Source organism: Vulpes lagopus, chromosome 5 (assembly GCF_018345385.1).
Source record: "Vulpes lagopus strain Blue_001 chromosome 5, ASM1834538v1, whole genome shotgun sequence".
Lineage (NCBI taxonomy): Eukaryota > Metazoa > Chordata > Mammalia > Carnivora > Canidae > Vulpes > Vulpes lagopus.
In genome coordinates, this window is record NC_054828.1 from 98,925,632 (window position 1) to 98,952,030 (window position 26,399).

Consider the following 26,399-nt stretch of genomic DNA (forward strand, 5'->3'; position numbering starts at 1 on the left):
TGGGACCTCGCCCCGCTTTGAGCCTGAAGGCGGAGGTCGCACGCATCAGCGCCCCCAGAGGAAAGATGAAGGAGACCCAACTGAAGAGCAGCCGAGGCCATGTAAACCCGCGGGGGTCACGATGGGACTGTGGGGGGCCTCGATAGTGAAGGCTATAGCGTTCTTAAGGGACGGCGATCTCGTGCCAAGCGTGCGAAGCGCCTCGCCGAGGGCCTCGGCCCGCTCGGGTGGGAGGTGGCGCGGGAGGTGCGCGCAGGAGCCGGGCCAGGCAGCGCCTTCGGGTGGGTCCGGGCTGCGCGCATCTCGGCCTTGGGCGGGGACGGGGCGGGCGCGGACCGCGGCTCCTCCCGCCTCGGCCCCGGGCTCCCCTCCTCTTAACCCGCGCGCTGGGGCGCCGGGGCCACTGGGCTCCGCCGAGCAAGCGAGCGGTCAGCGCGAAGCCGAGCCGCGCGCGTCCAGCCCGCCGGCATGGCCCCAGCAGCGGCGTCGGGGGGCAGCAGCCTGCCCAGCGGCTTCTCCGTCTTCACCACCTTCCCGGACCTGCTCTTCATCTTCGAGTTTGTGAGTGGCTGGCGCGGCCGTGCCCAGGGAAGGGGCGGGATGGGTGGTGGCGGCCGGAGCCGCAGGCTGCACGGGTCTCCAGACCCGGAGCGTCGGGGTAGCTGGGCCACAGCGGGGTCTCCCTCCTCCCGTCCCACGCCCCGTCGTTCGGCCCCCTCGAGACAAGGGCAATGGGTGGACAGTCCCGGGGACCCAGGTGGGAAGCCCAAATTCGCAACATGGGTCGAATGTTGGAAGCAGGCCTGGGTCCACCTGCCCTGCGCTGGTTTCAGAGCCCCCCTCCCAACTCGCTTCCCTGGAGTCGCGCAGAGTATGCCCTTCCGAGAGGGCGACGTCCTTGTAGGAGTGCCCAGCTTTTCCCAGGGTTAGGGTTTCGAGAAAGAAAGAAAGAAAAAGAGAGAGAGAGAGAGAGAAGAGAAAGAAAGAAAATTGAAGGAAGGAAGGAAGGGAAAAAGAAGAAAGAAAGAAAGATAGAAAGAAAGAAAGAAAAAAGAAAGAATAGAAAGAAAATAAGAAAGAAAGAAAGAAAGAAAGAAAGAAAGAAAGAAAGAAAGATGATAGAAAGAAAGAAAAAAGAAAGAATAGAAAGAAAATAAGAAAGAAAGGAAGGAAAAGAAAGAAAGAAAGAAAGAAAGAAAGAAAGAAAGAAAGAGAAAGAAGAAAGAAAGAAAGAAAGAAAGAAAGAAAGAAAGAAAGAAAGAAAGAAAGAAGAAAGAAAGAAGGAAACCTGAGTATGCATTGCCAACTGAGGTCTGCAGATTGGGTTGATGTAGTAGAAGGAGCTGAATCTGGATTATTCTTTTCTGGCATTTGAAAGTTTCTGGCGAGTGAACGTTCTTGCCACCACTTTGATCTGGAAATAATAAAACAAGCCGTCGTTTGATCGCCATAGTCACTCTGCCCTGTGCCGGCGGGTGGGGGTAAGGGAGAGGGAGCAGCCTGCGCGGTCCTGGGCCTCGGCTGACCTTGGGCGGCAGGAACCCCGCTCCTGAAGCTGGAGCTGCACTGTCTCGGCTGCTGGTGGCTAGGAAAGCACTTCCCACTCCCGGCTCTTAGTAAGGTGGTCGCTGTGTGGGGACGCTTCAGGTCTCCCTCAGCCTAACTAACCGCTGCGGGGGGCGCAGTCCCTTACCTGGGAGGGGGCGTGGTGTATTTACTCTGTGGGTGTGGTGCGTTGTGGTCGCAGAGACTCCTTCCCTGCACCCCCACTGTGTAGAATCGGCTGCCAGGAGAGTTGGTTGGAAAAGACTATGTCCTAGCTTGAATGTCTAAAAATGGGACCCCGGCTTCTTATTGTCTGATTGGAGGCAGAAGGATGTGAACAGCAAAGGAAGCAACTTCTGTTCTCCGTGGAGGGTTTTGGGGAAAGGGCTAAGGGGGCTGAGGTTGCCTGGGGGGGCCCTATCACTGAAGTGTGAATTGCATTGAGCCCAAACCTGGGTGTATCCAGAATACCTTCAGATCCTGGAGCTAACCAGAATCTAAGGAAGTGACATCTAGAAGACACCCTGGACACCACTAAGCCCAGTCCTACCATTTATGGATGGGGACATCCAGGCCCAGAGAGAGGGGCTTGCATCCACTGGAATATTCTTTTCCCAAATGGCTCATCTGTACTGCCATTCAGCAGTTAGCCTGTGCTTCCCCAAGGCTGAGTTTCTGAAAAGAGCACATAGACCCTATGACTTGGGAATAAGTAGTGGGTGGTTTCTTCAGAGGCTACTGCATTACAAAGGTAGAGTTTCATAACCAAAACAGATGATGGCTAATGGTGAGGTGTGATGGGGCAAGAGAGATTTTTTTAAGCAACAAAAGATATTCCTAGTGGCTTTTAAACTGCCCTTATAAGTGGCTTACAATGTCTTTGTAGCTGTTTGAGGAGCATTAAAACAAGAATCAGAAGAGTGTGTTACTTGAACTCCAGGCTGAAGACTGTTGTACCATCTTCCTCTTGCCCTGACAAGAATGGGCTCAGGTGGCAGCAGGTAGTGGCAGGTGCGGGGGGGGGGGGGGGGGGGACTGGGGGGCAAGGTGGGGAAGGCTGGCTTCACCGAAGGGACAAGACTCCCAGTGCCCTCTGCCTCCTCTTGGTATCACAGTTTAGGGGAAGGAGTGCCCCTGAGGGTAGGAACAGCCCAGCCAAACAGAGCAATCAGCTGGGTGGGGACGAGAGGATACCACCTCCGAAACCCAAAAAGTGAAAGAAGGCTGAGTGTGGGAAATCTCAGAACCATGAGTTAGTGGAAATTTACTCCTCCGGAGGCAGTTCTGTGGCCTGAGATGGTAAAGGCTTCTTTCTTGCTTGGAACACTTTCCTCTCAGCTGTGTTAGAAGTGATTTTTTTTTCTCCTTATGGGCACCTGAGTGGCTCAGTGGGTTGAGCATCTTTCAGCTCAAGTCATGATCTCTGGGTCCTGAGATCAAGCCCCACAGCTGGGCTCTCTGCTCAGCAGAGAGTCTACTGGAGATTCTGCTTTCCCTCTCCCTTTGCCTCTCCCCCCACTTGTGCTCCCTCTCTCTAGAATAAATAAATAAGTCTTTGAGAAAAAAAAAAAAAGATTTTATTCTCCTTAATCTCAGCCCTGCTCTCCCACTTCCCTTCCTTCCTCCCAACTCCCCAAGAGACCTTGGGTGCCTCAGTGTGTGCCTCTGAATCTCTTTCCTCCTCTCCAGAGTGGGGATGCACCCACGGGGTGCTTGGGAGAGCAGAAAAGAAAGCCGACACTGGTTCTTTAAGTATTCCTCTGCACAGTTTGTAAGATTTTAGAGTGGAAACTGTATGTGTCTTGATGTGTGGAAAGAGTAGTGAATTAAAGGACTCTGAGAAGGGTTTTTTAAATTACAGACTATTACAACTCAACAACAAAAAGACACGCAACCCATTAGAAAATGTGCAACAAACTTGAATAGGCATTTCTCCAGAGGAGCTTCATAAGCATATGAAAAGAGGTTCAGCATCATTAGTCATTAGGAAAATGGAATAAAAACTACAATGAGGTATGATTTCATGTGAAATTATGGTGATTATTATTTTAAAAAAAAGATTAGGCATCCCTAATCTGTTCTTCTCTTGATGGACATTTTGGCTGTTTTAAATTTGTTCCTTTCTGCTGGTGCAGATGGCATTGCCAAGAACATTCTTCTATGTGCCTCATTAGCTACATGTTGGGAAGTTCCTCCCAGAACACATAGGGAGGATTTGACCTCCTGCTTCATAGGAAAGGCACATCTTCCTTTTCCCAGATGTTATCACATTGCTGTTCAAAAGGTTGATTCCAATGTCCAATCTCTGGAAGCAGAGTTACCCAGCTGATGAAGCATAATTAAGCTCAGGCCCCTTCCAAGACCCTGCCTTAGTTCACCTTCTTTGATAAAGAAGGTCCCCAAATTGTCTGTTTCGAGCTAAACCTGGACCTTTCCAGCTCCCACCAGCAGTGCGTGAAAAGTCCCCACTGTTCCTCATCCTTGCCACACTGGATTGCATCAGAATTTGCAATTTTCTGCTAATCCAATGGGTGTGAAATGCTTGGGTATGTTCTAAATCTGTGGTCCATTGAGTTGATTAGTCACAGTTCATACCCCATGCCTGACTTCCCAGTAGCCCGAGAGTCACAGATGCCAGCATCCAAGGCCAACAGGGTGGAGCTCCCCTCCAATCCCCTCTCAAGGCAAGGAAACTGCCCAAAGGGGCTGGGAAGGGTGGTGACTCAGGGGAGGGGTGGGTGGCAGTATATGGCAACCTCACTCTGGCCCAGCACCCCTATCCCAGACCTCTGAAAGCTGTAGGGCGTGGTAGGAAGTAGAAGGCTGGCCCTACCAGGTAGTGTGAGCCACACTGGCCGTACTGCTGTTGCAGGCAGTGGAGTCACAGGGGCACCCCCCCATTGAGAGGCTCCCAGCAGAATGTCCCGTTTTCCAACAACTCACCCGGGGGCTTTGCTTCTGGCCTGTTCCCCTGTCCCCACTCAAGGTGAGACTTTTTCTTTGGGGATCACAGTCTCTTGTTGCCTCTTCCTCTTCTTTTCTAAGCCAGGAGCTCTATGACATTCAGACCACCATTCACGGAACAAAATGTTAACAACGTTGAATGCTCTTTGTCTCAGCTCTGGCCAGGGCCAGAGGAAGCTCTTCTCACAAAGTGCCAGGAGAGGTGACTGGCCTGCGCTCTCAGAACTTGTGAAGGAAATGCCAAAACACAGGTTATGAAACCATTAACTTGGCTCCCTCTTCCCCAGCCACTGACAGAGGAAAAAGGAAAAGCCACTGGCTGGAATGGCTGGGGATGAAGAGAGACTTGGGAAATGCAGAAAAGGAGGGTGAGAGCCAAGGCTCCTAGGGTGCACTTTTTGAGGTGAATGTGAAGTGGGGAGCTTCACCTGGAAGGGGGTTTGCAGTTTCGATAGTCACAGTGAACTGGATACAGTAGTTACCCAAAGGAGACTGTTTCTTTCACCCAAAGAAGCTGAGGACTTTTATTATTTGAGAGTGACCAGACAAGTCCTGAGACCTGCCCTAGATTTTCACCTGCCTGGTAAACAGCTGCCCTACAGAGCCAGCGTGGAGCAGTAAGGGTGGGGTAGAGGCAGGATGATATAGCAGTTTTCTGGTGGGTGGTCCACCTTCTGGTTACATTGTGAAGACAGCATGAGGACTCATAGGAGATGAGAGTTGTACTCACCGAAACCGAATTTTTCGGAGCTGGGAGGAGACTGAGGTTGGTGGTGGGGAACGGGAAGGGGGGAGGCGGAGGAGGGGTTGGAGCCCAGCTTCCTCAGGTAACTCGGTCTCCAGGGTGGCACTTCTTACAGTGACAGCAAGTCATGTCCAGGATTTGCATTCACCCCAACACCCATGATGAATTTTTGCCCACAGCAGAAAGGATCATGAAAGGGCAGCCCAGGGGAGGGCCTGGTTCCCTTCTTGCCTTTTCTCCATGTCCTCCCACCCCCACCCCAGGAGTTGAAGGAGCAGCTCAGAGCCACTGGGGAGCTCCCAGCCCCTGAATCTGCTTGTAAAAAAAAACAAAAACAAAAAAAACCCCTGAAGGATCTGAGTTACTAGGTCAAAGCTGGGCCCAAGAATCTGCATTTGATAAGCCATTGATTCAGCAAAAGTTTGGAGTGGCCATTAGTAGACCAGCCCACCCCCTCAATGTTTTTACCAGGGACAGAGTAGTGGAGACAGTGCTTAGTGAGAGGCTGGGGCAGGGAGCCAGATGCCCTACAGGTTCTCCTGGGTTCAAGGCAGGCACCCTCTGTGCTTCTGGTGAAATTTCCCTGCTGCCCCAGCCAGGGACCTCTTCTGTAGTCACCAGGGAGTTGGGGCTGGCCAGTGTAGGATAGCGGCTGAGCTTGGCCTTCACTGGCTGTGCCCACTAACTCCCAGCCCTATGTCCTTGTCTTGTGTTGGGGGCCCCTCTCTGTAGCTGTTTAGAAGGGGATAAGGACACTGCCTGGCTTTTCTCCTTTCTTCCTCTCTAAAGGGAGGGGAAGAACTATAGTAGACGTCTCTCAGGGGTTTGTTCTTGGAGTTGAGAAATGACTTTTCTGGTTTTTCAAGAACCAGAGGACTGCTTTGATCAGGAATCAGTGGCTTTGAGCTGTTGTCTGGAAACTGTTTAGTGTGATAATGGGGCTTAACTCCCAGATGGTCATGCATTTGTCATCACAACCTTGGTACTTCGAAAAAGGTTGCTTTTAAGCTTCCCGTAGGTCCCTCCCTGGCTTGATGCAGATGGGATAATACCCAGGGCCGGAGTAGGTATCCTCTGTCTGAGTGCTTTCAGGAGAGGAGGATCCCAGATGTCGCTGCAGGGGAGGAGGAGCGCTAGCTCACACTCGCACTCTGGTCACTCAGGTTGGGTCAGGGACAAAGGCTGACTATTTACACCTACACCTGCCACGCCCTCTGCGGGAAGGGCTGGGGGATGTTGATGGGGGTTGCTCACAGTGCTGCCAGCCTAGGCCAGCTCTGCACAACCTTTGGAGTGTCTTGGCTTTGTTCTGGGATTAGGCGTATTCTCTGGGAAAGGCTGTGGGTGGGGACTGGATGGTTTGGGGCCTGCCTTGAGGTGGGATGGGGCCAGCCAGTCTACGCCTGGATCGGGCTAGGGGCTGAATGCTAACAGATTCATGTTAAGCCCTGGCTTCCAACTCCAGCCCCCTGCCCCCCCACCCCCGCCGCTACCGCACCCCCCCCCCACACACACACACACAAGCCTGCCTGGGGCTTCCTTTAGGACTCCCAAATATCAGTCCCTGGACAAAGTGTTTTGGACCAAAGGCCATCAGGGGCAGACACTAAAATACTCCAGCAGGTGTTCTCTTCAGGTGCTGATGGATACGAGGACGGTGAGTGAGTGGCACCCCTCATTCCAGAAGCACTAATGACATGGACAAGTGTAGGCTCACTCTACACTGGCTCCAGGTTGTTCCTGGGGGCCTGGAGCAGGTTCTGCTACTCTCTGCATCTGTGGGGCCCCAACTGGCCTTCTACATTCTGGTGGAAAGGCCTAGCTCCTGGGTAGCTCCTGCTGGGCACCAGCAGCATGATTATTTCCCAGGTAACGAACTGGCATTGATTTAGTGATTTTGTGCAAGGCTTAGCTCCAGGCTCTCTGCTACTCCCACCTCATTAATAGCTAATGTTCTGCCCACACTGGGGCAAAACAAGTCCCTAAGGCCTGAAGAAAATATGTAGGAACTAAAAGAAAAGCCTTGTCACCAGCCATCACACATTGATATGCACGGGCAGTGGGAAGAGGCACAGCCAGTCTCAGCTGACCTGAAATTCCACACCATAGCCCCGGATTCCTGTTAGAATGAAGTCAGGCTGGGAGGGAAGGGGCCAGGAAGAGGAGGAAGGGGCCAGGAAGAGGCAGGAGGAGTAGCCCCGAAACACTCCAGGATCCAACTTTGAAGATGGCCCTCAGAAAACCAAGGGCGCAGGCTTTAAGGGTGGGAGGAGAGTCCTAGAACCGAGCAAACAGAGAAGGACCAAAAGTGAGACTGGCACCCTTACACCTGTCAGGAGGGGTGAGGGGTGGGGGGCAGCTCATGACAAATGTCCTGTTGATGGACCCGGGGATGAGTACTGCAGGCCTGTGCCTGCAGAATAGGGAGTCACGTCCTTCAGTGTTCTGATCTTTCGCTTGTTTTTTGGTCTTAAACACAAACCTTGCTATTCTTTTCCTCTGAAAGAACAGAGCCTATTGAGCGAGTGGAGGGGTGGGGGAGGGGAAGCCTGCCTCCGGAAGCCACCTCCCTTGCAGTTCTCTCTAGACCCAGGGTGGCTCTGGCTAGGAGCTGGCGGGAGGCTCAGGGACTAGTCTCGTGGCATTCGATGTGGCAGTTCTCATGTTCTCATTTCCAAAGCGACCCTAGACATGGGGGAGGTTTCATGGTGAACTGCTTGTGGGTTGCCTGGGGTAACTGCCACACGCACGGAGGAGGATCTGACCCAGGCTGCACAGCCCTCCTGTCCGAGCGGGTGCTCAGCAGCTGTGGGGATGTGGGCAGACAACTGCACCTCAGTTTCTGCATCAATAAAATGGTGATATAATAGCACCCACCTTGAGGATTGAGGCGAGGAATGAGTGAATGGGGGTAATATGCACAAAGCTCTCAAAACGACATGATGCACATAGTTACTGCTCGACAGCTGTTAAGTACCACTATTATTAATTTACCAATGACTCAAACATCTGCTCTGAGATCAACTGGCCAATCCCTGCTAGAAGGAGGGGTGCAGAAGACCCATTCCACACTACCTCTAGCCTTAGACACCCTTCTCAGGCAGGGGGTGAGTGAGATTTGGGAGTGGGCAGGGCTGCGGAGGGCACACCTGACCTGTCTCCTGGGTGGTCAGGTACTGCATAGACGCCACCCTCTGTAGGGCCTTCCCCATGCCTCCTCTGCTCCAAGCTGCCCCTGGCCAGCCTGCTGGGGTGGCAGTCCTGCCTGCCTTCTGCCCCAGGGGCAGGGGATGTCTTAAGCCTCTCTCCTGCCCCACTCTGTCAGCTTGGTGCCAGGATGGGTGGGGAGAGCTTTGTGAATTCTCAGTGTCATGCAAATTGCTGCCTCTACCCCAAAGGGAAGGAGCCAGTTACCAGTGGGCCTGGGATTAAGCCTTACAAAAATAATTTATCTTCAAGTGTCAGTGTATCAGTGTATGGCCACCATCTGGAAGAGCATTGATTCAGGAAGAGGGTGGCCTCTGGCACAAAAGTGTGTCCTCACCCCTCCCAGTCTCCTTACTGCCCTGTGGCTTATGATAAGCCAAGCACGGATGGGTAGAGGGGCCTGACAGGAAGGATTCCACTTTGCTTTTGTGTCTTAGGACTCTTTCTAGAACCAGCCCATAGCCCTGCACTGGTCTCCATTCGAGGTGTCCCTTTAGTGCAGGTGGCATGGTGGGACTAAGTTCTCTATCATTTAAGCCCAGACTTCCCCTGTGCCCCCACCTGGAAGCCCACCCTGAGAGCACTCCCTTTCCTGGCACTTGGCACCTGTATGGCCATCCCTTGTTTGGCTGTGTCTCCTGCCTGGACCCTAAGTCTGTCCATGTTCCTGGCACAGATCATGCCCTCTGAAGCCTTTGTTCTTAGCCTGTGTTGGTAGGAGAGGGGCTACTTCTCGTCTCCCACCTGGCTACTATGAATCACAAGGGTGTCTTTGACTCCAAGGGGCCAGATGGAGGATGAAATTGACAGTCACCTGCAATTCCCAAGAAAGAACCACTAGGACCCTGGAAAGAAGCCCTGTGTGGGCAGTCCCTTCCCACTACACAGGGTACACACCTGTTTTGTTTGTTGGCTCACCACATTACTGTCCGACTTAGTGATGCCCATTAGTGCCTCTTGTTTTTCTTGCACTGCAGCCAGCCCCATCTGGTCTAGCATTTCCCTGGATATGCCCCCCTCTTACAGGTGGCTTACTGGCATTTTTCACGGAACCTTCTTGTCTCTGTTTATCCTGCTGGGTAAAGCCCGTGGGTATAGGTGAGGTTAGGAAATTTTTCCATCCAAATGAGGACATGCTTGTCTGAAAGCCCCTAGCTCTGTGGACCAGAAAGAACTTTTCATTCATTCAGGAATGGGTGACTGTCCTCTGCACGGGGAGGGAGTGACTAGTGGCCAGTACCTAGAGCAGAGGTATAGCGTGTACTGTGGAAGAGATTTCCCCAGGGCTGGAGGGAAGTGGGATTGCAGGCCTGGACAGAGGCCTCTTCTCCATCCACACCCACTGTATTAATGTCCACTGCAGACCTGAATTCACCTCTAACCCTCTGAATCTCAAGTCTCTAGCTCCCTTTCCACAAACAGACTCAAGGCTCCCTGAGTCTTGGCCTTACCTCCAGATTAGATGAAGAGACACTATCCAAGCCTACCTTGAGAGGCCTAATGGCACAATGGGTCCCCCTGGAAGAATGAACCTGGTGATGAAGGGTCGGTGGGGGGGCTGGAGCAACTTGCATAGGTAAACTGAGTCGGGTGGCCTCAACACCACTCCTGGTGTAGCCTCAGCAGTCAGACTCCCAGTGAGCTGCCTTGTCAGCTGACAGAGGCAGTGGGGGTCCACACAGGGAGAATCTTCTGACTCCTCCCCCCCAGACACCTCCCTATGGGGTCTGTGTAAATTGCTGGGCTCTGTCCCTGTCCTGGGCAGAGATGTTTAGCTGGTTACCCTCACTGGGGTCCTGACATGTTTACCAGGACCTGACTCTGTGCTTGGTGGACCCAGAGCTGCTCCAGTGGAGCCTGGCAGCAAGACTGGAAGGGAGAGATGGATCCGTGTTTTAGTGCATGCCTTTGGCTAAGGTCTATCTGTGGGGATGTACCTGCCTCAGTGCTGGCCATGGTCAAGAGCGCTCTCGACGTCTGCTAAATGCATGGATGGACAAATGAATGAGGGAGGGGGTGAGCCAGGAAAGCCTCTCCTTTGATTTGTTGGGGACTGAGTTCCTCTACAACAGTGGGGTGAGGCTCACACAAGAACCAGAGAAGCTGGCATAAGCCCCACACATGTGCTTCCTGCCATCACCCCCCGGCCCCCTCAGCACAGGCAGGAAAAGAGTCCCCAGCCTCCCTCTCAGATCTGTTTTCTGAAGACACTCTTCTCTTCAGAGCCAAGGGTCTTTGGGGAAGGCGTCAGTGTTTGGGAATCTTGTCTTGGTCTTCCCCTCCTCCCTCTGTGCCTCCTCCTACCTGGTGCTTATGTCCTCTTGACTTCACTGTGGTACCCTACCCTTCTCTGCAATAGCACATCCATAACCAGCCCCTACACACACACACATACACACACACTCAGGCACACATGCACTCATGCATACGCACCCACACACACACACAAATGCTCTCTACTCTAACTCACAGAATGATTAATCTTTTTAGCCACTCAACCATTAGAGCTCATTGAGCTTCTCCTAGAGCACACAGTTATTATACTGATCAGATCACTTACATGACATCCCTTTCTAGCATTGCAATAACCCCTGACCACTAAAATAATCCAGTGAGCATAGACATTTCTCTCAACACAAATTGAGGTTACTGGTCCAGGTGGCCTCGAGAGAGCACCAAAGGGCTCAGAGCTCACAGCAGCTGGGACTTGTCTCATCTGGTGTGGCTATCTTTCCTTTTCCTTCTTAGGGAGATGATCTGAGGCCCCCTGACCAAAGTGGCAGGATAGCTCAGTGGTAGGTGCACAGCCTACACTCAGTGACCAGTTTCCTTTGCTTCTCAAGAGTTCAGATTACAGACTCCTGTTTACGTGTGCCTTCAGGAAACCCACACCGTGCCCTCAGAGCCATTGGGAATTCTGGTGCTGGACTCCAAGGCGCCACGCTACCAAGTGTGTGTGTGTGTAAAACCCTGCATAAGAAGTCCTCTTTAAGTTCACACCTTGACTTGGGATTGGAAAAAAGTGTCTTCTTGTGAAGACCCTGACAAAGTAAAATGGAGCCCCAGAAAAACATCCAGAAAATTTGAGCAATTCTCCCGCATTGACCTCAGTTATCCCAGCCGTGCCGCAAAAACACTGGGTGATTGTGGACGCAGAGCTCTTTTCAGCCTTGCACAAGCAGTGGAAACACCATACAAATCTCAAGAATGTGCTGGAGGATTCCTTTTCCCCCTTTTGTAACCAAAGCTCATTGTTTGAAGGAAAACTCTCTCCCATTTTAATGTCCTTTGTGTTTCCTTCCACAGAGGCAGAAACATTTTTCTCAGCTTTTGATTTTGGGGAGATCATCAGTTTTTCTCTTTTTGATGTTTCTGAAGCTATTTTTAAATTCAAGATCCCAGTACGGTTTGGAGTGGATAATTGTGCATGTTGAGATCCTAGACCTATGGGAATCTTCACATGGTTACAGATGAGGCTTTGCCTCATTATATGGCAGCTGAGACAGCAAGCGCTCAGGTGCTCACCATGTGCCAGGCACTCTGCAGACATAACCTCATTTCACCCCAACCCCGTGGGGTGGGTGGGCTCTGTTGTTATCACTGTTTTTCAAACAGGGAACAGAGAGGTTAAGAAACCTGCCCAGGAACAACTGGCCACCCAGCTAGTAAGTGGCAGAGCTGAGATCGAAACTTGGTAGCAAAAAAAAAAAAAAAAAAAGAAACTTGGTAGCCTGCCTCCTATGGATTAATTTGGAAAGAAAAGTGGGGATCCTTTTCTAAGTTTATACGAGAGCTCCCACAGAGACTATTTCCTGAGGTAATTTTTCTTTCTTTCTTTTTTTTTTTTTTTTCAAAAATCATTTGATTGCACAGGCACAAATATAAACTCTTTAAGGTCTTCGGAATTTTTTTTAGTTTGATTTTGTATATTACCCCTGGTTCTTAGGGAATCTCAACTCTGCTCAGCATCCCAAACCAGACTGAATTAAAGATGGGTGGTTTCCAATCCTGAAATACCAGGGGTCGGGGCCTCAGATCACCAGCTCATTTCTACTCACAGACACTGAGGCTATATCCCTGGATCTGGAGGACAGCCAAGGACAAGGCAAGACAGGGACTGAAATCTTGAGGAAAGAAGAGGAAAGGGAGCTTTGCACTGAAGCCCAGTCAGGACCTGGAGAGGTGCCTCGGCTGGAATCACCAGACAGTCGAGCAGGGTGTCGGAGACAGGAGCCAGTTCTTCTTCTGTTTGACAGGAATCACCAGAACATAACCCCAGGGCTCGTGTTATGGAAGGATGTTCTAAGGCTTTTGGCAAACAGCCTGGGATGTCTGTTGCATATGCTAGAACTTTCCTTCTCTCCACTAGAGTCAGACCCTGGGCATTGATGTTTTTTTCAAGGTGTCCCAGGCAATTCTAGCACTGAGTGAGGGCTGCAGACCACAGTGTTAATCCAGATCTGCCACCATTTTCCAGCTTGGGGTTCTGGACCCCACAGAGAGAGCTCAGTGCAGAAGATCCTAAGGCCACCAACTTAGAGGTCATTTTCTACAGCTACCATAGCCAGCTGCACCATCTCTGTCTGGGAGTACAGGGGATGACCTGGGTGTAGGCAGGGGGTGGTGGGAAGTCCGGCCCCTTGACAGAGATGAGCGGAAACTGGAGTCATGCCTCCACTTGGATGACTAATGTTTCAAAATGATTGCCTGTGAGCATTTGCTGCCTCTGGGAGCTGGGAGCCGCTTGGAGGTTTCTTTACAAAAGGAATGCTTGAACCCTCACCTACCCCCTTCTCTTGACAAATATTTGGCCAGTGGGGTCCTGAGGCCAGGATGGGGTGGACGGCTACCTGCCCGGGAAGCCTTATCTCCCCGGGTGTGGGCGCTCTGCTTGCTCTCTCTGTTTGCTCTCTGCACACTTAGTAGGTGGAGTGGGGCAGGCACTGGCTTTGTCCCATGGTTCACACTGAGCCCCAGATCTCCACTGAGCGGAGTCTTGAAGGAGTCTTGAAGGCCATCACATGGCCTAGGGATCTGCTCTGCCTCGAGGCTCCACCCCCTGAGCCCCACCTTCAGCCACCCCTGCCCCTCACTGCCTCCCCTAGGCCCAGCAGCCGGGCCTTCTGAGGCCCTCACTGCCGCTTCAGCATCCTGTGGACTTGCCTCTTGTGTTATGTTATATTATTATATTATATACTCCTTCTTCCCCCTGCAAAGCCACTTCTTGACCTTTAGGCCCAGTTACCCAGTTAGTCCGACTCTCCCTCTGAGACTTGATTGGAGGCCCGCACCAGTCCAGGCCGCTGTGCCACCCCAGGCTGGTTATCATCCTGCCTTGTAAATCGGCTGCCTCTGCATCTGTCTGTGAGGGCAGCTGGCCTCGTGGGCGAGCAGCATCTTACCCCGGTTGTGGGGTGGTGCTGGGCACAGCGCCAGAAGCTGCACACTCACATCCATAGTGCCAGCCAGCGTGCGCCAGCCTGCCCTGGGGAGACCCGGCTGTGAACTGCCACTCGTACACAAGGAAGCCGAGGCCGAGAGGCTGACTCATGCCGCGGCCTCCTGCGGCGGCTCGGGTGGGCAGAGAGCCCCTGGCCGGGCTCCCGAGCACCGAGCACCGCTGGTGGTGGACGCTGCGTGTGCGGGGGCCGCGGGAGCCGGCCGCTGCCCCTTCCCCGGGAGGAGGCTGCTGGGACGGCCGACAGGTGCCGACGTGCATCTGCACGGACGTCTCACTGCAGTGGTGCCTGCGCCTGGCTCACAGGCATCTAGCTGGGAGGAGATGCCTGGGCTCAGCCTCCCGGCCTCAGGGATGGTCTGCTCCCACCTCAGCACCCCGCCCAGGCGGGCCCCTGGGGCTCCTTCCTACAGCCCCACATTGCTCCCCTGCAGACCCAGGGGCCAGGGCCGTGGTGGTCGAGGACAGGCCCCCCAGTTTTAATCATTTCATCTATGTCGAGGGCATGACCTTCATACGATGTGTGACTTAAAATACATTCCAGAGCCAGACTGGGCCTGGAGTGTGCTTCCTTCACCAACGTCCCTGGGAACCAGTGGCTCCTCCCCTGTTTCCAGCTTGGAGGCTCCAGAATGAGACACGTTCACCTCATGTCCCTCACATGGCAGGGGTCAGAATGGGCCCGTGGGGTGTGCTGTGATGGGAGAGACATTTTGTAAAAGTCCCCCTGAGAGAGACTTCCTCTCCTTGAAAGACATTATACTAAAGGAAAGTAGCCAGTCATAAAAGCCCATCTTTTATTATATGATTCAACTCAGGTGAAAGTTCAGAATAGGAACTATAGAGACAGGAAGTAGACTGATTAGTGGCCCCTTAGGGATGGGAGGGAGGGAGGCAAGTGATAGCTAAAGGGTACAGAGTTTCTTTCGAGGTGATGAAAATGTCCCAAAGTTGGGCTGGAGCCAATGCTTGCACAAACCTATAAATATCCCCAAACCATTGAATTTTACACTTTACATAGGCAATTTGTAAGTGAATTATATCTCATTAAAGTTGTGTAAGATAGAGAGAGAATTGCTTCCCACCATCTTACTATGTAACTTGCTGCCATAGATAAACTGTGCAAAGAAATAAAAAGCATAATTGTTAAAAGGATCTTCACAAGGTCGGACACCCAAAGGCAGGATAGGGTCCTGAGGTCTGCCAGGGGGCAGGGACCGGGATTGAGCCCAGGGTGGGCTTTGCTCCTGTGAACAGATATTCTTACCACAGGCTCCAGGAATCTGAGAGAGAAAGAGAGAATGAATTTTCCAGGGACCTGGAACACAGTCTTCATCATATAGGTAAAAGTCCACACCTGAAGCAGGTCAAGTGACTGGATGAACTTGGCACCCAGAACTTCCCTCTGCCTGGGTGCCAGAAGCTCAGCGTCAAAACTGGGACCACATCTAGCTAGGCTGCATGCTCCAGACTCATGGCAGGCAATGCATAAATCATTACAGTTTACCCATACCCATCCGACAGGACCCTGAAGGCTGGCCAACTAACTCAGACACTGATGCACAGCTGGACAGATGTCCCACACCCAGGAGTTAGCTGTGAACAAGGGGGACCTCACCCCCACCATCACATGGTCACATGGCCATCTTGTAACTAACCCAGAGCACCTATTTTGTGCTGGCTGCTGCCAAGGAGAAACAAGGGCAGGGCTCCCTGAGAGCATATGAACAGGGAACCTAACTGAGATTGCTCCTCCTTGGATGGTCACCTGGTGTCCAGGCAAAGGACGCCCTGGAGAGGAGGATCCCAGACCTTTGCCTCTGTCCTCCAGACAGGCATGCCCGGTTCTCCTACCTCCCCAGGCCGCACTTGGGATTTCTACACCCAAGTTCTCAGCCTCCAGCATTTTCGTCTCTTTGCCAGGGCCCGTTATGAGAAAGGCCAAGTAATCTGTGTGATCTTGGAGGTAGCTATGGATGAAAAACACACACATGCGCAGATCTTATGGTACGATTGTCTAAGGAGTTTTAGTTAACTGTTTGCTCCAATGATTACAAGTTGTAAAATGTGCCCCACTGCCCCTGCCAGTGCCTTCAGGGACCCTCAGATTCAACAGTAGAGGAAGTGTTCTGGTCAGAGATGCCCATATCCGATTCATTAGGCTCAGCTTTGCTTTGATAACTCCAGATTCTTCATTTCTCTGATTTTTCTACTCAAAAGTGACTCTCTCCTGACGCTTCTCAGCTGAGAGGGTCAGAGGACACCTGTGAGGATGATGGTCTCTTGCCTAGCATGTGGGCAAGGGAGCCAAGCAGGTACCAGAGAGGGAGCCAAGACACCACTCGAGCTCACACTGTAGGGGACGGAGGGCTGGGGGGCAGCCCGTCCTCAGCCCCTAGATGCTCTGAAGGACCTTGGAGACCTTTGACCACAGAGCCCTGTCCACCTGTGCCTTACCAAGCACAGCCCTTACCTGGGTGGGGGATGGCAGAGGAGGCTGGGCTGCCTTCCCGGGGATGAAGAGGGAGAGTGGAAGAGAAGACAGGCCCAGCTTCAGCTCAGGGAGCCGAGATGGTGGCCTCGGGGGGTGTTATGACTCCTACGTTGTCCTGCGCTCCTCTAAAAACATGGGCTTCTTGAGCCTTCGGACAGCAGCAAGGGTGTCCTCTGGGTGAGAACAAGGAAGTGCTTCTCTCATACCAGTCCTAGGCCACAAAAGAGGAGGAGGAAGAGAAGGAGGAGGAGGAAGAGGAGGAGGAGGGCATTCCAGGGACACTCCAGCCCTGACCCTGGTAGTCAGAGCACTTCCTGGACTTGGGGATTTAAGGGATCAAATATTTTTTTAAAAAATTATGCTTATGACATAGTGTGGTTGATTTACTGTGCCAAGTAAAGACCAAAGAATCAACTGGTCACTAACCTTTCATAAGAGAAAAGATAATTTAATGTCAAAATAGGAGGATTTAATCAAGGATAAAACCTTAGAATAATGATAATACCGGAGGAGATAAGTCCTTTCCTGGGATGACAAATGACTTAACGTACACGTGCCTCAGTTTCCCCATCTGAAAAACAGGTTGGTACCTTGTCCACAGGGTTGTTGTGAGAAATAGCTGAGAATATTTGCAAAGTGCTAGCGCCAGCATATAAGTGCGATATGCGTTTTTGTTAAATAAAAAATTAAAATTGTAGTTAAAACGTGAATAAAGGCAAGCAAGCAGGGATGGGACTGAGACTGGCAATGCCTCGAAGGGGCAGTAAGAGGCATTATTGGTAAGGAAAAATGCCCACCACCGTTCTCTGCCTCCTTTCTTTTTTCTGCCCCTAATGCCCCAGCAGGATTCTGGATCTGGTCCTTCCTGTGTGTGGGCTCTCCTGCCCCGATATTCACCCCTGCCCTCCTTCCCTCTGCAGATCTTCGGGGGCCTGGTGTGGATCTTGATTGCCTCGTCCCTGGTGCCCATCCCCCTGGTCCAGGGCTGGGTGATGTTTGTGTCTGTGTTCTGCTTCATGGCCACCACAGCCCTGCTTGTCCTGTACATAATTGGTGCCCATGGCGGGGAGACTTCCTGGGTCATCCTGGTGAGTCACAGTCCGGAATGTTTGAGGTGGGTGGGTGGGTATTGGACCCTCTCTCCTGGCAGGCCGGCTTTTCCAGCGCCGGGTGAGGCCGTCCTGTAGATTGCCTCCTAGCCTCGTTCCCAGGCTGAGCTGGCCAGGCCTTCGGCTCTGAGCTCTCCCCAGCAGCCCAGGGCCCCCCATGGCAAGGAGGTCAGGAGAAGGTGAAGGCAGAGGTTGCCTGGTTCCCATTGGGTCTACTCTGCTTTCCCCTGCATGACTGCCTTTTTCATGGATAACCAGCAGCCCAGCCGCCCCTCCCCATACCACCTGCACCTGCCAGGTGCCTGCTGGCATCTCCTCTAACATCCCAGAGAGCTGGATTCCATCTTAGGAGGGGGCAGGGACCTGGAGGCTGCCCTTGGCTGCCCAGTGTGAAGCCAGGCTTACTGACCAGTGCCCAGTGGTGGCCTTCTAAAGCAGGGTCCCTGGAGAAGGACTTGGAGGGGGGGAGTGGGATGGCCCATGGTATTAATTCTGCATAAGTTCTGCCTTGAAGGCCCTTGAGGGGGATAAAACTTATACATGGAATACCTGCCTTTTACCTACAGTGGAAGGGGGGCAGGACCATTTGGCCAGGCCTCTACCCTCAGAAGGCCTTCTACTTAGACTTGCAAAATAACCTCCAAATGACAGCTACTCAAACTGCATTCTGGTTCCTCTTTGCTATTAAACTTATCTGGAGCTCCCCTAGCCCCCCAAAATGAAACAATAATAAGACAAAAGTGACAGTAGAAATGACCTGGGCCTCTCTCACCCTGCCCTCGTCCCTGAGGCCACCCGTGATGCTTCTCAGGGCCAGAGCCAATTTCTACCTGTGAGATCCCAGGCTGCCCCTCCTGACCCCCACCTCTTCCTTGATTCCATCTCAAGGGAAAGCTGTGTGCCTTCTCCCCTGAAGTCCTGACTATGGCCCCCATTCCAGTGAAATAGAACCAGCTGGGCAGTGCTGGTTACACAGCCTCTGTGAGGCGGGGGCTGGGGGCTGATGATGGGTGGATGGGGCAGGGGTCGGGGCAGGAAAGCCCTTCTTTCCCAAAGGAAGCAGCAGAAGATGAGGGCAGGATCTGAGCTACGCCAGGAGGGAACATGTCGAGGAGACAGGCCTGGTTAAGACCGCAGCTGCCCACCTCTCTGACAGTGCTTTCTGACCCTGCAGGACGCAGCCTACCACTGTATCGCTGCCCTGTTTTACCTCAGCGCCTCTGTGCTGGAAGCTTTGGCCACCATTGGGATGCAGGAGGGCTACACCTACAAACAGTACCACGAGAATATCTCTGCAGTGGTGAGTGCCCAGTCGATTTGCCCCTGGTCCCAGCTCCCCCGCACCCTCCCCCCCATAGAGGGTAAGCAGAAGGCTGCTTGGGCCCTCCCCTTTCTTTTTACTTCACTGACTTCTGAGGAAACGAAGCCCTGGAGAAGGGAGATGACGCGTGACGTGCCTGAGCCTCCTTTAGCCCTCTGGTCAGTGCTGCGCTGTGCAGGCCTAGGCTGGCCCAGGGCTCTGTACCTGGGTGGGCTTTGCAAAAGGGAAATGACCATGAGTGCCACAGAGTATCTGAGTGCTCCGTGAAGGATCTTATTTAACTCTCCCCAGTACCACTAGCATGTAGGTGCTCTTATTATACCCATTTCCCAGATGCAGAACTAGGACACCAAGAATATGGATAATTTGCTCCAAGATGGCCAGGAATTCCCAGTGTCCAGGACAGCTCTGTCACCCTTACTCTTAGCATCTGTTTGAAGTGGTGAGGCTGGCCACTTGGGTCTTCTGGCTCTCTCTGAGTGATCTTCCCTCAAAGCACACAGGCTGGGGGAAGCCTTGAGCCCAGGGATGTAAAATCAAGTGGCTGGTGTCTTGCCAAGCCCTGGCTTCGGGGCTGGGGCTGTGGAGAAGCCTTTCTGGGCCCAGCATGTCCAGAGCCCTCCACTGTGGACGTTTGCTGCTGTAATAAGACCTTGTGGTCTTCTTGATGATGCCTCCTGCCTGACAACTCTGAGAACCCACTGCAGGAGGAGGTGCCTTGAGCAGGTATCTTAGCTTGCTCATCTGTGAAATGGGCCTATAGTTCTGGTCTGACTCCCTCGGGACTGTAGAGATGCTAAACACTCTTCTCTAGGCCCTCACAGTGAGCAGTGTGGGGCCTGGGGAGGGGGTTCCTGAGCCTCCATCAGGGACCCATCAGTGATGGGTTCATTCACTCCATCAGCCGAGCAAATGGGGGTGCCCGCAGTGTGTGGCCAGAGTACACAGGTCAGGAGGGCCTCTCCACTCTGAAAGAAGCCTTCTCCAACTGCAGGGTCAGACCCACCAGTGGGCTTTGAGGTCATAACCCCATTTTCTTCTTAAGGGAATGAATGAGAATGATGACAGAGAGTAGGAGGGTGCTTTGATTCACAAAACCTTTCTCCAGAGCTCTGCACATGTGGGCTCCCACAAGTATTCGAACTCACAATATCAGATGTATTTCTAACCCTGGGTATTGCTTCAAAAATATGAAAAAGCTTCAGGAAGTAGCACTCCTCAGATTTCTGGGGGTCGACCTGTGAGTTATACAAATGCTGAGGTCAAATGTGGTGATCAATCACAAGATCCCAGCTCCAGATGCCTGAACTGTACCGTCCCTACTTTTTGGTAAGAGCAGAGCAGAGGCTGAGCGGAAAACCATGGGGAGGGGCATTGTTGGGCTCTATGGAAGGGTTTGGCAGGTGGTGCTCTTCTTGCTCCCAAAGGGAGGGGTCTGAAGGAAAGTTCTTGAAAGCCTGGCCTGGGTCCCTATGGACCCATTCTCTGCCCCAAGGAAGCCACATATTCCTCCTAAGTTCCCTGCCTACTCTCCAGTTCCATAAACATGGCCACTTCCTGGTCCCTGGCACCCCCTCAAATATCCCACAGTGTGAGAGTGTCTCCCACTTTGGCTTATCTTCCAAGCTGGTTGGTTTCTAAGTAGTAACACAACCAGGCAGCACCTTGGTTGTTCCTTCTTCCCTTGGGAGACTGGTGAGGTGTTTCCTTTGTCATTCTTCAAATAATTCTTGTAGAGGGCCTCATACCCCCCCCCCCCCCCGCCCCATCCCAACCCAGAAGCCTTCTCTCCCAACAGACAGAAGCAGCAAGGCATTTGACAACAATTTCCATGAAATGACTGCAGGTAACGACGGTAGTGAAATGCACCTGGAGTGTGGCTAGCACAATGACCCAGATAGGGTGAATGCCTCTGCCCATGGGACAGATCTCTAGTTGAGAACCACTGTGATCTACTATGTTCCAACTTTTCTTTTTCTTCCTACCGAAATGCAACATACATCCAAAGAAGTGAGCAAGTTGCAAATGTACAGATGGGTGAATTTCCATAAAGTAACCCCTCTGTGTAACAAGCATCCAAATTGAGAACTAGAACATAATAAATGGCTCCCAGGATCCGCTTGTCCTGCCGCTATCACTGTGCACCCAAATGAAGGAACCACCTTCCTGATTTCTAGCTACCTAGTTCAATTTTGCCTGCTTTTGAACTTCATGTAAATGGAGTCATACAGTGTGCATTCTTTTATGTCTGGCTTCTTTCTCTCAACCTTAGGTTTGTGAGGCTCATCCGCATTTTGGGGTGGAGATGTACAGTGTTTATTCTTGTTGCTGTATAGCATTCCACCTGTGACTACACCAACATCTATTTATCCACTCCGCAATTCTTCATGTCCCTCCATTTTTGTTAGTTGAATTAGACAACACATGGGCATGCCCCGGCAAAGTCGGGAGTGCCAGAATCAAGAATCAAAATGTTGGGCACCTGGGTGGCTCACTGGTTGAGTATCTGCCTTTGGCTCAGGTTGGGATCTTAGGATCCTGGAATCGAGTCCCACATCGGGCTCCCCAGGGGGGGCCTGCTTCTCCCTCTGCCTATGTCTCTGCCTCTCTCTCTCTCTGTCTCATGAAAAAAATAAATAAAATCTTAAAAAAAAAAAAAATGCGGCCAGCAGGCCGAGGCAGTGGGCCAAAGGTGATATCTGAGCCCGGTTCAATGTAGTCACGCCTTTCTATGCAAAATATCAGTTGTTCTGGTGCACAGGGCAAACCCTGTCCAACCACATCATGCCTTTCTCCTGTCCTGAGGGTAGCCAGCCAGGAAATGAGAGGAACCTCAAGACCTTCTCCCTCACATTCCTGGCCTTTGGAAGCATCTGGCCTGCCTCTCCCCGTCTCTGTGTTACTTAGTTGGAGCTGCCTCAAAAGCTAACTTTTCCCTCTATTCTTTGCTGGCAGCAGACAGTGTGTGCCAGAGGGATCCCTGGGATTGGTGGGAATTACTGAGGGCAGCTGGAAATTTCTACAGAAATCTGGAGTAACACGAATGGCAGCCATCATTATGGAGAGGGGATTCTGAAGACCCAAGGCTATGCATTCATGTCCCAGGCTCTTAGTGTCCCAGTGTGCCATTGCTTGACCTCACTCGGAAAATAAGTGTTTCCTGTTACTGCCGGCGACATCTGAGGTGCTCTTGCCAAGGGTTCTCATTGGGTCTGGAATTCCCCAGACACTAAACTGCTCCCTTCTGACAGGGAGAGGTGTTCTTTTGGGGTGGGCCACTCATTCACATACAACTGTGCCTTTTAGACAGTGTTCAGGGGTTCCCAGATGAGTTCTCTTACATTTGTTATTAAATAACTCGGCTTACTCATCGCCTCTGGCCAATAAGGGTGAAGGGTTCGCCCATGTGTGGAGGCAGGGAGAGAGCAGGCACGATGACCGCTAGTGTTTATGGGCATTTTCAAGAGTCATGGAACCGTAGCTGCCCTAATGTTGTGCCTGGGTTGGAAACTCTTGACCTCGCACCCAAGGTCACAAATCCAGGTGCAGATATTTGACGTGGGGACAGGAAAGCCTTCAGGGAGGCCAGCCACGCAGAGCAGGGTGGTAGGAATAGATGGTGCCCACATGAACAGAAAAAGTCAGGGACTTGACAGGGACAAAGTGACCATTTGCCCCATTTCCAGGGCCTTTGTTCCCAGCATCAAAACGCCAACCGGATCTTTCCAACAGTTTTCTCAGTAAGCCCCCTCCTTTTTGCAAAAGCTCCCATCCCTCCTCCCTGTTCCAGTCCCTCACTTCCTGTGAGCCTGGCACACCCTTGCCCATGCTTATGAAATTAAGATTCCTGGAATAAAATTCTGGTAGGGATCTGAGGATGACCAGACAGCATCAAGACCTTAACCAGAGCCAGCAAACCCACGTGTTCATATTCCCTTAGCCAAGGCCAGTGGAATCACAGCTGGTACACTCTAGCCTTAGTGGTGTGGGGGAAGGAAAATTTCCATTAAGAGCAGTATTATTTGAAGGGTCTCTGGGGGTCTCCATTTCTAGTTGGGTCGCATCAGCACGATGACATGTGATGGCAGGTAGTTGACCTTGCCCACCACGTCCTATGGATCAGTAGGTCACCCAGAGCTCTGTGCTGAAAGCATTATGGGACCACAGAACAAATGTCTATGGGAATGACGAGAAGCAGCGGCAGCCCATACCCTTTCAGGCCATCATCCCCAAGCACCATGGGAGTGTGGACAGCCCCCGCATTGCCCCCGCAATGCACCCCCATTAATTGTTGTTTATCTCGGTTTCAGGTGTTTTCATATGTGGCCACTCTGCTGTACGTGGTCCATGCAGTGTTTTCTTTAATCAGATGGAAGTCTTCATAAAGCAGCAGAACTTTTGCTGAAAACCCAGACGGTGTTAACTGATCAGCCTGCCTTCCAGCATAACATTTTAGAATGCACAAATACTCTCGATGGTGGAAAAAAGAAAACAAAAAAGTAATGCTCTGTTTCTTGTGGGTGTTATGTTTACTCTCCCATATACCTTCATGTCAGGGCTGGGGGCCTGTATGTTTAACCTCCAACCACTGAGCTGTCTTTCTAGAGCTGTTTCCTATTTGTGGAAGGGGGCTGTGGGGCTGGGAAATAGGGACTGTGCCCACGAAACAAAGATCCTCTGGTGACCCCTGGACCGGATCTTGAGAACTGTCTGTTGGACTTCCCACAAGCTTTTTTGAGTACCCATCCTGGGGCACGTTTCCAAGTCTTCATGGATAGTCTCCCTGTCCTGGGGAGTAAAGCTCACCCAACAAGTATCTGCAGATGTCCACAGTGGAAGATGATAAACCTTTGAAATACTTTATAAAATGCCTTTATGCTCAATACTTTTGTGGGGTGTTCTGGGGGTTTTGTTTTTAATTTCCTAGTTTCAGGGACTCCATCATTTCAGCCTACTTTCTGAGGAATCCTTTGGCTTATACTGAATCTCTAGAGGCAGCCATCAAATGGCAGTTCAGATGACAGCTGTGTATGCTTGGCCACCGCACTGCCGGAGAGCCCGTCACTGGGTATCCCACCCTCTCCAGCTACCAGGTGCAGCAGACAGCTTCACCCTTTCTGGAGACTCGCCAAGTACCAGCCTGGGGAACTCCTGTCTAATGCAGCACAGACCCCTACAATACAAAAGAATCTGTGTTCCATTAGAAAGTCCTAAACCCGGGAGCACCTGGGTGGCTCAGTTGGTTGAGCAGCCAACTCTTGATCTCAGCTCAGGTCTTGATCTCAGGGTCATGAGTTCAAGCCCCACATTGGGCTCCACACTGGGTGTGGCATCTACTTGTAAAAAAAACAAAACAAAACAAAACAAAAAACAAGTCTTTAAGCCAAAAGAAAACAAGATGCAAAAGTTTCTTCTCCTTATGAAGCTGATCAGAAATCCTCTGGGCAATGTGCTTTGTGTTTTGTTCCAATTAGGGATATGGATAATAATAAACTGTTTTTGGAATTTCCCTGGGCCACTCCCAAGAAGGGCAAGGAGACTATTGAGGGAAGGGAAGTAAGAAGACAAGTGGTGAGTGCCATGTTTTAGGTGTAAGATGTCTGGATTGAAAGGAAAGGAGACAGGAAGGAGGGCACTCAGTTAGGAATCCTTAAAGCCTACTTTCCATTTAAAAATGCTGCTTTGTCCCTTTGCTCAAAGAATTTAAAGGTATTCCACAGGGACACAGAATAGATACCTCAAAAACTGGTCACCTCCCAGCTATGGAGGTGTACAGGCAGAGGCTAGCAGCCACATAGGGCAAAGATTCAAGCCTCAGGCAGAGGTTTAGCGAGTTGACATTTTACTCCCCAACCACCTTGGGGACACCTTGACTACATCGGGTCTCAGCAGTATTTTTAGGAGATCTGTTATTCCAGGGTAATTGTACCAGAAAAAGGTCACTGTTAGTGAGTCCACTTAAAATTTAAATAAAATTTCATAGCAAATTAGGGGCAAAATGTTTGATTGAAAAAATACAAATTAGAAATCATTAGGAAATGGTAGGAAGTTTGTCATGTATTTAAAAAAATTTGCAGTCAGGTACTGATTGAGGGAAATAGGCTTTTTGTTTTTTCTAAACAAAACTCCCTGATTGCGTGCTGGTGAGTCAGAAATATAATGCCAATGGTGGAGCATTTTTTGACCCCCATCGAAAAAGAGAAACCAAAGGCTTGGTTGAATTTCCCAAAGGTTCCTCAATGTTTTGGAATTTTAATCATTCTCTTTAAAGGAATTTTGATTTGTTCTTTCTTTTTCTCATTTTCAATTGCATATCGGTCTAACGATAAAAATCCTTGTTCGTCCAAGGCTTTGCAGATGATTCTATGACAGGACTTCCTCATTCCTCCCATCCTCAGTCTTTTTTTTTTTTTTTTTTTTTTTAATTTGCAGTTTCATCTGGCATTTGATTTGCATCCTGTTTTCATTGGATGTTAATGGATGGCTAGCTTCCAAAAATGCCCTCTCCTGGTCTTGCTTTTCTGTTCACCCAGACCCTCCTCTCCACCCCCTCCCGCCACCCTGGTCTAGTTTCTTCCCTCCAGCATCTCACTGCTCAGCTTTTCTGCATCCTGCTGTTTAGGAAGTGTTTGCAGGGACAAGAGCTGGCTGTTGGGCAGGCCTTCCTGCTAAGGGCACTGATCCTCTGGAAACCCATGATGCCTGGGGAGGGGGCACTTAAGAAGTCTGCTGGGCAATAGCCGAATGGTCCTTGGACCCCACAGAATAGACACCGACTAAGCACCTGTTTTGCTGGGACCGTTGATCCCTGGAGATGTGGGATGATGTCTGCCCCCACAAAGCTTCTTGTGGCTGGCATGCCTCACCTCTTCGCCTCTGGGTCTTGAACAGGAGAGGTCCTTCCCTGGGGCATATCTTGGTTCCAGCCCAAGGGAAGATGGGACATTCCTTAGATACTTTCCGCTTGGTGTCCCTGATGGACCAAAGGTAAGGTAGCACCAACACCCGAACATGACCACCCAGAGGACCACATTTGCATCTGTGTGGCCATTTGCCTCCCATTTCTGGAGCTCTTGCCTTGGGCCAGGCACTGCGTCAGCTCCGTAAGTGTATGTATATAGCCTCCTGTCATCCCCATGATGGACACAAGAGCTAGCTAATACTGTTGTTTTTACAGGAGAGGAAACAGGTCCACTCAGCTAGTGAAAACTAGAGCTGGGTTTCTGGCCGGCTCCCCCTGCTTACTGCTCTAGGGTCCCTAGACTGGTCCTCATGTGATCTGTCCTCCCACCTTTCAGGAGACAACAATGAGACATGCCCTCGTGGTGCTCCTGATACAGCGGGCAGGGGTCTTCCCTGGGACAGCTCAGACTACTAGCGGGGTCTGCAGGAGGCCACATAGGGCTATACTGAAAGGGGCTGGTGGCTCTGAGCTGCAAAGTCACAACAGTGCCAGTCCAGGCAGATACCACATTCCTCTTAGGAGCCTTCAGAGAGCCAAAGGCCCACCGGATACAGTTGATCCTTTGTGGTTTCTTTGTTTTAGTTTTTTTAAA

General features: G+C 51.4%; 1 protein-coding gene across 1 annotated transcript; it reads left to right on the forward strand.

The window, feature by feature from the left end:
• Nucleotides 1-371: 371 nt before the first annotated feature.
• Nucleotides 372-23,726, forward strand: MAL (mal, T cell differentiation protein). Its single transcript, XM_041755263.1, has 4 exons — nt 372-561; nt 17,334-17,501; nt 18,697-18,822; nt 23,154-23,726. Exons 1-4 carry the CDS (start codon nt 469-471, stop codon nt 23,226-23,228), a joined length of 462 nt encoding a protein of 153 aa, XP_041611197.1. The 5' UTR covers nt 372-468; the 3' UTR covers nt 23,229-23,726.
• The last annotated feature ends 2,673 nt before the right edge of the window (nt 23,727-26,399 follow it).

Bases quoted from the DNA above. Each gene is read 5' to 3' on its own strand.
- MAL (XM_041755263.1), top strand. From the start codon at position 469: ATGGCCCCAGCAGCGGCGTCGGGGGGCAGCAGCCTGCCCAGCGGCTTC. The intron at 562-17,333 runs GTGAGTGGCTGG...TTCCCTCTGCAG, and splicing joins TGCTCTTCATCTTCGAGTTT to ATCTTCGGGGGCCTGGTGTG. The intron at 18,823-23,153 runs GTGAGTGCCCAG...TCTCGGTTTCAG, and splicing joins ACGAGAATATCTCTGCAGTG to GTGTTTTCATATGTGGCCAC.